The sequence below is a fragment of the Rhinichthys klamathensis genome, unplaced genomic scaffold (genome assembly GCF_029890125.1).
Source record: "Rhinichthys klamathensis goyatoka isolate OS25496 unplaced genomic scaffold, OSU_Roscu_1.1 h1tg000029l_1, whole genome shotgun sequence".
In the NCBI taxonomy this organism is placed as follows: Eukaryota; Metazoa; Chordata; class Actinopteri; order Cypriniformes; family Leuciscidae; genus Rhinichthys; species Rhinichthys klamathensis.
The window spans coordinates 5,273,080-5,285,000 of record NW_026606579.1 but is presented as its reverse complement, the minus strand read 5'-3'; the positions used below and the strand labels follow the sequence as shown (position 1 = coordinate 5,285,000).

The 11,921-nt window shown below is 37.1% G+C and overlaps 1 protein-coding gene across 1 annotated transcript in view; it reads left to right on the top strand.

Moving 5' to 3' along the window:
* The window catches only part of slc38a4 (solute carrier family 38 member 4), a 24,513-nt gene extending 13,033 nt beyond the window's left edge, over window positions 1-11,480 (top strand). The window contains exons 14-16 of the mRNA XM_056245375.1: window positions 9,915-10,059; window positions 10,166-10,263; window positions 11,049-11,480. Of these exons, the coding sequence (XP_056101350.1) occupies window positions 9,915-10,059; window positions 10,166-10,263; window positions 11,049-11,153 (348 nt within the window). The 3' untranslated portion in view covers window positions 11,154-11,480. The remainder of the gene's footprint in view (window positions 1-9,914; window positions 10,060-10,165; window positions 10,264-11,048) is intronic.
* Window positions 11,481-11,921: the final 441 nt, after the last annotated feature.

Sequence of the window (11,921 nt, the reverse complement as noted above, 5' to 3'; positions counted from 1 at the left end):
TATATATAATTATTAAATATGTAAAATATATAGTAAAAAAATTATGAGATTTTTTTTTATATATATATATATATATATATATATATATATATATCTCTCATAAAAGATTTTTTGGAAGCCTTGTCAATGGATAGTTTAGTGAATTTTTGTGGGTGTATTGTATGAAATATTGTGTAATATAAGTGCTTAATTAATTTCCACAATTTTAGTGCATGTTTCTTATGCTACTGTTAAATTATACCATATTAATCAGTATCATATCAGTCTTCAGTTGCGCTGCTCATTCGATACCAGAACCAGCATCAACTATAGACTACAGATATAAATATTTTTCTGTCATGTGACCGGCAGAGGGAGTCTGAGAGCTGCTTTTTCTCTCTTTATAAGCCCCTCCCTCTCTCGCTCTTATCTCTCTCTCTCACACACACACACACACACACACACACGCACGCGCGCAGTGAGGGCGGGGGAGTGAGCAAAGGGAATGGAATATTACCTGATGCAGTGCAGTGACCTTGCCAAGACTGCAGTGACAGTGTGTGGCCACAGATGGCGCACAACACACACACACACACACACACACACACACACACACACACACACAACAGCTCAGTTTAGGATTGAAATATATGGGTTTTCAGATCTAGCCAGTATTATTTCATTGTTTTGTTTAAAATATTATCTCAAAAGCTGCACAAAACTGAGACCTGCAGCCATTTCATTTGTGACACTCATTACCGCCCCATTTTACAAGTTTGTATATTTATAAGTAAAACAGCAAATGGCTCGTATGAGAGATATGATAACATACACACATGCGCAGGTGCTCGAGTGCAGTTCAGTTCGGGTTGGATGAGCTTTAGATCAGGGGTTGTAGAGTTTGTGAGATTTGACATTTTGTGTTTCCAAGGAGTTCTTGGCCTTCAAGTTGCTCTTAAATGTCACAGTGTTTGTGGGAGTTTCTGTTGCTCTGTCTGAGGGCCACGGAGACCTTGAGTCCGACCCGCAGACAACACAGACACAAAACCACACCAGACAGCTGCTTTGTTGTGAGTAAGGCATAAATGCTAGTCATGGTTTATTCTTCCATTTCTCCAAAACCCTCTCTCTCTCTATACATATTGGCAAGTTGGATTGTGCAACGTGATTGAAAGGCCACGGGTGTTTCTGATTGGCTAAAGCAGTGCGGGCCGCTGTTGTGAGTGCAGGACTGTGGGAAACTCCTCAGGGCTGATATATGAGTGATGTGTATCAGTGCTCTCACACACAGTGCTGTGAATCAAGGCTGTCTGCCATGAATGGGCACAGTGGGCGCCTGAGTGGTGACAGGTGTGCTGCCCGTGGCCTTATAAAGACCCTCAGGCTGTCCAGCTCCAGTTTCACATGTGTGTAATGTGTGTTTCAGTGCGTCCAGTCTCGCTTCTCCTGATCAACACATCTGTGGATGGAGAGATTGATTTATCACACTTTTAATAAATCTGCTGCTGAGTGTATTGTTATAAACTGTATGAGTGTATAAACTGTATTGTTAAAAAATATATATACTTTTTTTTGGTGCATTTTTTACTGTTACATTTATTGTTATAATAATTTTATTATAATCTTTTATTATATATATATATATATATATATATATATATATATATATATATTCTTTTTAAAATATGAGAATATATTAATAATATATATATATATATATATATATATATATATATATACTTTTTAAAATATGAGAATATATTATACAATAGATTTAACTTTTTAACAAATAACGTTTATTAAATGTGAATATGTTCTCTTTTAATATATTTTAGATAATTTAATATATTAATATATTTACAATATTTTAAAAACATTTTTACACACATTTATACTTAAACTAATTATATATATTTTTTTATATGATTGTATTTATAAATATATTAATTATTTTATATATATTATTTATAATTTTTTTAATTGTACAATAGGTGTTTTTTGTAACATTTATACACACACACATATATATATTCACATTTAATATATTATTAATAAATAAAATATATTAATATATTAAATGGGGAATATATGAATCAAAATATGTTTACAACATTTTACACATTTATTGTTTAAATCTAATATACTTCTATATATTTGACCTGTTATTATATATCTGATGTTATTGGTAACATATTAAGTCTGTATATATTATTTTTTAATGTTCATAAATAAAAATATTAGCATTTTAAAATATTAATATGTATTTGTATTAATTATTTTATATATGTTTTTTTAATATATCTTTATTCTAACTATCTCTCAGTGTTAGCCTGTGCTTTGCCCCTGTGATTACGCCGGTCTGTCTGTGGGCTCGAGGAGCTTTAATTGACAAACGACACTGTGATTAATGTGAGGTCACTGCAGCCCGGGGTCAAAGGTCACGTCAGGGCCTATTAGGGTCAATGAGCTTCACTCACATGATCACGTCTTGTGCTTCAGACTGACTGAGAGCAACACTTCAGCTACTCTTAATATTGATGTTTCTGCCTTTATCGGGGTGTGTTGTAGTGTCTGCGCTGGTTCTCCTCCACAACACACACGTGTGGTTTGTGTTGTTCTACAGAACCGCTCACCTTGATCTGGTTTTGTGGTCGATGACTGATCTCTTTAGCTTCCTCTGGGTTTGTGAGCTCAGGAACTATTTTCAGATCCACTTCTTTGAAGCCAGCAAGTTAAGCTGCTCTTTTACAGTAACTAAACAACACTGAGGCTGAACGCGTGTTTGTCTACACAACGAGCAACAGATTCAGCTATTCAGAGCCACAACATCTTTCAGACATTTCTTAGATTATAGTATTTTTAAACAAAAAAGCAGAAGTGGCACAAAAAACAATGACCTCAGTATGATTTGAACTTGAACGTGTAAATATACACTGCACACCACTGTATTATATTTCTACATATACTATTATAACTAATAACACTGCATTGAAACCAGAGATCAAGAGCAGTGTTTAATTATACACACTAATGTCTAAAAGTTTGGTGTCAGTAAGATTTTTGTAGTGTTTAGCTGAGCATAACATTTATTCGATCAAAAATACAGTAAAAATAGTGAAATATTATTACAATTTATAATAGCTGTTTTTAATATGAAAATATGTTCAAATTGAATTTATTCCTGTGAATTTTCAGCATCATTACTCCAGTCTTCAGTGTCACATGATCCTTCAGAAATCACTCTAATATGATGCTTTGCTGCTCGAGAAACATTTATGATTATTATCAGTGTTGGAAACAGTCGTGCTGCTTCATATTTTTGTCACTGCATGAGCTCAGATCAATGAGGCCTACGATCAATCACTTCCAAAAACAAATACTAAACATGTGCTGAATGACAGAAAACAAGTTAATAAAAAGATTGAATCCAATATTTAGCATTTCAAGACACTCTAGGACACCTTACAAATTGTAAAATACATGAACAATGAATTTAAACATGGAAAAAAAATACACAAAGGCTATGTCAATCAGAATAAGCCAAAAAAAAAGAGTTTTGAAATAAAGGTAATGGCTGATTCAGATTACACGATTTGTTTGTCTCGTACGATAGTCACTGTGTCAGAGTACGTGATTTTGACTCCTAAAATCTTGTTGTGTCGTGGACAAGAAACATGTCAGACTACACATCGCTTCCCGACCAGTCATCGCGTGCCGTCTCACTCGCACACACACACACTCGCACACACGCACAATAACTCACATAAACTCACTCACTCTCGCTCACTCACTCGCACACACACATACATACACACGCACTCACTCACACACACGCACAATAACTCACTCACTCACTCGCACACACACACATACACACACTCACTCGCACGCACAATAACTCACACAAACTCACTCACTCGCGCTCACTCACTCTCACAAACATACACCCATACACTCACTCGCACACACGCACAATAACTCACACAAACTCACTCACTCGCACACATACACACACACACTCACTCGCACGCACAATAACTCACACAAACTCACTCACTCGCGCTCACTCACTCGCACACACACATACATACACACGCACTCACTCACACACACGCACAATAACTCACTCACTCACTCGCACACACACACATACACACACTCACACACACACATACACACACTCACTCACTCGCACGCACAATAACTCACACAAACTCACTCACTCGCGCTCACTCACTCTCACACACACACCCATACACTCACTCGCACACACTCACAATAACACAGAAACTCACTCACTCGCGCTCACTCACTCTCACACACATACACCCATACACTCACTCGCACACACGCACAATAACTCACACAAACTCACTCACTCGCACACATACACACACACACTCACTCGCACACATACACACACACACTCACTCGCACGCACAATAACTCACACAAACTCACTCACTCGCGCTCACTCACTCGCACACACACATACATACACACGCACTCACTCACACACACGCACAATAACTCACTCACTCACTCGCACACACACACATACACACACTCACACACACACATACACACACTCACTCACTCGCACGCACAATAACTCACACAAACTCACTCACTCGCGCTCACTCACTCTCACACACACACCCATACACTCACTCGCACACACTCACAATAACACAGAAACTCACTCACTCGCGCTCACTCACTCTCACACACATACACCCATACACTCACTCGCACACACGCACAATAACTCACACAAACTCACTCACTCGCACACATACACACACACACTCACTCGCACACATACACACACACACTCACTCGCACGCACAATAACTCACACAAACTCACTCACTCGCGCTCACTCACTCTCACACATACACACACACTCACTCGCACACACTCACAATAACACAGAAACTCACTCACTCGCGCTCACTCACTCTCACACACACACTCACTCGCACACACGCACAATAACTCACACAAACTCACTCACTCGCACACATACATACATACGCACACACACACACACACTCTCACTCGCACACACGCACAATAACTCACACAAACTCACTCACTCGCACACATACATACATACGCACACACACACACACACTCTCACTCGCACACACGCACAATAACTCACTCAATCGCGCTCACTCACTCGTACACATACATACACACGCATACACACGCACTCACACGCCCACACACACACTCACTCACACACGCACAATAACTCACACAAACTCACTCACTCGCACACATACATATATACGCACTCACTCGTACACACGCACACACACACACACTCACTCACACACGCGCACAATAACTCACACAAACTCACTCAATCGCGCTCACTCACTCGTACACATACACACATACATACACACGCACACACACGCACTCACACACCCACACACACACTCACTCACACACGCACAATTACTCACTCACTCGCACACATACATACATACATACATACATACATACATACGCACTCACTCACTTTCACACACTCGCACGCACACTCACTCACTCTTGACGGAACCCGTCGTGGAGGAAAAAAATAGATAAAACATGCTAGTCTTTTTATGGTGATGTCGTGAAGCATCGCAGATTGTCGTCCACTATGACACACACTATACGAGATGAAACGATCGGATCTTGTCTAAATGGCGTACCCTGACCCAGGCATGAGAGAAGCGCGAGCGTCCGCCGCTGTCCTCACGGTAACTCTCAGACACGAGTCGAGCCGCAGGTCACGGGGGGAATGTCACACGTCGGGTCCTGTGGGCCGCCGGCAGATGCCGATGCTCTGAGCGGGCGGACGGAAATGTGGCACGCAGGTGACGGCCAGAAACCTCGGCTTTATGTGAGAGTCACAGAGCAGTGTCTCTTCAGGCACTCTCTGATCCGAGACGGTTACGCAACGCTATCATGCTCTCTCTGACTCCGTCTGCTTCCTAAAGCGTGTGTTACTTTGAGAGTTTACAGACCAACCAACCCGTAGTTATTAAACCATAACTGGCAGACCCGGCGCCAGACACAAATTCACGGACGGGCATTCATTTTTTTCAGGGGGGCACAAATGAAAACAACCTCATTGCATCATAACAGAATCGATTATGATACTATGCAATGATCGACAGAGCATAATAATTATATAATAGGCTACTGACGCTAAAGGTACGTTTACACACTGCCTCCGCAAATTTCGATTTAATTTTTAAGTAGGTTTGAGAGGTGTTTTCAGGTCATCAGTGGGTGCTGTGAATTATTATTGAAAAAAAATTGGGCATGTTGTGTGGACCTCTGTCCCTAGGGGGGTTCTCAATGTGCATCAATCTGGTGCACATTGAGAGCTCAAAATTAAGAGCTTCAACCGGCTTCGACCCATGAACTGTGCACATTGAACAAAGAAAAAGCATTGACTTGTACCTAAAGAGGGCTCAAACATCTTGTTAATTATAGTCTCAGTCTACATTACATCGTATTTTATATTAAGCTATAGAATAGGAAAATTACACTACTTTTGTCCTAATTTTTTCACTTGTAAGAAATAAACCCTTGAGCTTTTATTTAGGAGAAAACACAAGATCACCATGCTGATCGTGTGAGCAAGAGCGCACTTTTCTTTAAATCACGCAGCACACACAGAATGGCTAACTTTACTTAATTAAAGTCTTGTGCTGTTTAGCCAAAAAAATGAAATATAATACCGAAAAAACTCGACATGTCAACAAAACATAAACATCTTCCCAAACACATATCAAGCTTATTTAAAAACCTCGAAAGCATAAACACTCATTCAAAGTAATACTACGTATTACGTATTCAGAATACAAATTATGAGTAGGCTAACAGTAGTCTCCACAGAGCATAAAATATTCATTTCATTTTATTTTTCGTGTTCGCATTTATGAGGAAAAAACAATGTTAGGACGTGAGCGCTCTGAAAGCGGCACTAAAAGATGCTTTAAAACTTTCACAGAGATATCAAACAGAAAGCAAAACCTTTCTTTAAAGTGAATTTCGTTTTGTATTAATTGTATCTTAATTTTAATCAATACTTCATCAACCAATTGCCTGGATTTAATAAATAAGAAGTAAATATAGCAGACGATAATGACGAACCGGAGGCGCCAGCGCGTGAACTGGAGCTCGTCGCAATTGAACCGAAACTCAGTGTAGGCGTATAAGGTAGCCTACTTGCCTCACAGACATGTCTACTTTTAAACAGAACAATTCAAAACGAAAGAAAACAGACTACAGACTGCTCCCTGCTCATGTAATCCGAATGAAATGTGCATTTCTCTATGGCGTTTGAACGAAACGTTTGAATGAATGACTCAAAGACTCGCATAAAAAGACCGCTATCACATGCATTTCCGCGCTCTCTATCGACAAACCAATCAATCCGTTTACAATTAAAAAAAAATCAGACCAAACACATTTTTATTTTTATTCAGGAGTTATGTATATTCAAAAGGATAACTTTTGATAACAGTAGCCTATTGATAAAAAAGATATTGTGCAAACAAGCAAGGACTGGTGGGACTTGAAGTGGAGTTGGTGAAGGGAGAGACTCGCTCAGGGCGGGCACTAGTGACTCACAGGGCGGGCCAGGCCCCCCAATGGCGCCGGGACTGATAACTGGGAACTCCATTAATCAACGTCGTCTCATTCTTAAATTATGTACATTATCCCTTTCTAGCATCATATTTATTACAACAACCACCCACATCATATAGTTATTTTTGCAGTTACACTCTAAAAAATGCTGGGTTGTTTCAACCCAACTTTGGGTCAAATATGGACAAACCCAAACGTTGGATTAAAAATGCAATTTATGTAACCCAACGGCTGGGTTTGTCCATATTTGACCCAAATTTGGGTTGAAACAACCCAGCATTTTTTTTATAGTGTACAGTTCATACATGTATTTGCTACTTGCAACATTTATTGTTAAAAAATTAAAAATATATAGATTTTTAAAATGCTATATTTTTACAATATGTATAATTTTTTTACTTTAATATATTAATACACTATATATTTTAATATTACTATTTTATATATATTTGTATACACTTTAATATATTTTTAATATTTTGTTACATTATTTATATATATATATCAAGTAAAATATGTATATAGTAAAACATATTTTACTTGATTGCACAGTTACACCTGCATTTATTTTAATTTTTTTGTCTTGTATTAACCTTAAATATATAGTTTTTTATATATTGTATTTTTTTAGTACAATACATAAACTTCATTAAATCAAGATACATTTACTTGAGAAGCAAAATGACTTATTTTGTCTCGTTTTTATCATAAATTCACTTAATTTTGGATGAATTTTTCACAAAACAAGTTTTCTCTTTGAATTAAGTTTATATTTTTGACCCCATTGGCATATTTTCTTGTTTTAGGTGTAAACTTGCTTAATTTTGCGTCTCAATAGTGTTTCTGTATCGTGTAAATGTACTTTGAAAAGAATGTTTAGATATTTGCACAGGAAAACAAGACAAAAACCTTTTTTCTTTTTTTTTTGCAGTGTAGATGCAACTGATCATGTGATGAGTTTTAAAGTGAGACGCTCGTTTCTTTGCTCGTCAGATGCAGGTGTGTTTATAGAAACGCTACATTTAGTTTTGTATACAATTAATATGTCAATAGTACTAGTGTATAGGTGTGCGCAGCGTAAACTAAAAGCAACACAACTGCGTTTCATTGGCTCTAAAGAAAGTTTTCTTTCTTTGAACTCTGTCAGTCAGACGCTTCTGCTGCTGTTGGCTGATGCAACTCTACCACACAGTTACACTAGTAATCCTGTCTCCGGCCCCGCCCACGTGTGTGTGTGTGTGTGTGTGTGATGAACTTTGCCCCAGTGTGAGCCGGTTCTCATGCTCTGAGCGGATCAGTTCGGGTCCTGTGACCTGCGCTCAGATCTCTCACTCACTCACTCACCTCCCGGTCCATTCAGAATGACTTCTGTGTGTGTGTGTGTGTGTTTGCAGTGCTCGAGCGAGTTCATAACAGTAATATTAGTTCTCAAAGGAATTCCATTAAATCTAAATAGAAAATCGTGTTCATATATGAAGTTGTTTTCTTTTCATTTGTTTGGGATCCTCTAAAGCCGCCGGACGGTTGTTCTGGAACTGAATGTAATCTCATTTGTGCAGCTTTAGCATTTCAAGCATGTTTTCAAATTCAATTTTTTTTTACCACAGTGCATATAAATATTATGTATTTTATCCCTGTCTAGAACTATATTTATTACAACAACAAAAATGCCCACATCGTCTAGTTATATTTGTAATTATAGTTTATACACACAATTGCAGTTCAACAGTTACTGTTAAAAAATATTTATATAATTCTTAAAAAATATATAGATTTATTTTAAAAAATATATATATTTATACTTTTTAATATATATATACACATTTTTAACAATAAATGTTTTAATTTTTGGAAATTATTTTTGGAAATTATATTACATTACATTATAGTATTTATACAATAAATGTAAAAAAAAAGTTATTTTAACAAAAAAAATTGATAAATGTGTTTTATATTATATTAATTATTTTTATTAATATAATCAAAATATATAAAAATGTTTGTTTTTTTACATCTAACGTTTAGTTAAATTATATAATATAAAAATTGTTTTTATGTTTTTTTTTTTTTTACATCTTTTAATCTATATAAATGTGTTTATATCCCTTTTGTCATTTAGGGATGAATGTTTTGTCCCAAACACACTCGAAGCACTCGACCAATCACAACACACTGATCCAGCCGACCAATCAGAGCAAAGTGTGCTTGTCAGAAGTATTGTAAAATAAATTGTGTGATTTGACATATTTCTGAATGATTTGTGTGTGTGTCTGCAGATTCGTTCGTCGGTCACCACGCTGTGTTTCGCAGGGAAAGAGTTCAGCTGGATCCGACACTTCCTCATCGCTGCCGCTATACTGGCCTTCAACAACCTCCTGGTGATCTTCGTGCCCACCATCAGAGACATCTTCGGCTTCATCGGTCAGTGCTTCTCCAGACGACACTTGATGTAGATGTGGCCTTCTCCCAGTCGAGAGGAGAAGAAACTGTAACGCACGTGTAATATGTCCCACTCTTCCTCCTGCAGGCTCGTCTGCGGCCACCATGCTCATCTTCATCCTCCCCGCTGCGTTTTACCTGCGGCTGGTCAAGAGCATACCGCTCAGATCTCCTCAGAAAATATCTGTACGTACACAACATGTTATATATATGATTTGGTGTCTGTGCTATATCATAACATTATATAAAATAAGAAGACGGCAATCGCCATATTTCGCGAATGTATTATATTTATATATATATATATATATATATATATATATATATATATATATATATATATGGTGGTTGGCATCTTAATATATATCTTAATATTTTATATTTCTTATACTATATTATGTGTGTGTGTGTGTGTGTATATATATATATATATATAAATGTACACAATATTATATAAGACATATAATATATTATATGAAGAAACCAACCACCAGAAAAAAAAAAAATATATATATATAAATATGTGTTTTATATATGGTTGGCATCATATGTAATACTATTGGCATCATTGGCATATATGGTTGGCATCATATGTAATATATACACGCAATGAGAAATATAATATTACATATGATGCCAACCATATATAAAACATTTATATATATATATATATATATTTTTTTTTTCTGATGGTTGGTTTCATCATATAATGTCTTATATAATATTGTGTACATTTATTTATATATATATATATATATATACACGCACACATAATATAGTATGAGAAATATAATTTCTGAAGAGGATGCAAAAAAAGTTATATAAAATAATTTAAGAAATAGAATATATGAAGATACCAGCCGTGTGTATGTATTGTGTCTGGTATCTTCATATATTCTATTTCTTAAATTATATTATATAACTTTTTTTGCATCCTCTTCATGATCACCATATTATATTATTATCTACAGGCAGCCATTTTCCTGGTGTTTGGCGTGTTCTTCATGATCGGCAGCTTGTCTCTCATCACCCTGGACTGGATCCACAACCCGCCCGGCTCTAAAGGTGCTCACTAACCCTGAAGCCCTCGCCATCCCGGAGATCGTCTCAGAACACACACCTCTCTCTCCCTCTCGCAGCCCTCGCTTGTTGTTTTAAGTTCTCCTGTGTGTTTTCTCAGCACTCGGATCTCTGCGTTCTCAGATTGATGTGAATTCATGGAGGAGATGATCCATCGCTCATTATGAATGTGAAAGATGGAGAGAGAGATTGGTTCATCAAATAAGCACTTCTGGATTTTTATCAAGACATGCCAACAAAGTTAATAATCACGTTTGCCTTCATTAGCTGACTTTATTGTTCACTGATAGTTAGTTTGTTGAATTGTTCACTCAAAAATGAAATTTCAGTAATTTTCTCCTTAAACCTTGATATGAAAGACAAGTAAATGATGATGATTTTCATTTTTGAGTGAATTATTTGTTTAATATTAGGGTTTGAATCATATTTCCTCTTTGAGAGGGGGGGGGGGAAAGGTCCAATTATACAATTTTTGTACCAAAATGAAGGTTGTGCGAACAGTCGGTCCACAAAAGCTCCGCTTTTTCCTCTAAAACTGATGCATAAACCCAGATCCGCACAGCTGAACCAGATCCCGATGAGATTTCTGACTCCATTCTCTTCATTTGGAGGATTTTAAAGTGTTTAAGCTCCAGGAGTGAACTGAAAGTTGGGTCTCGTCTCCTTGCATGCTTTTTTTCCATCGCAGTCGGCGTTCAAATGAAATGGCGTTCAAATCCGCCGAATGCCACACCAAAGGGGCAATGCAGCGTTTTTACGAGAAT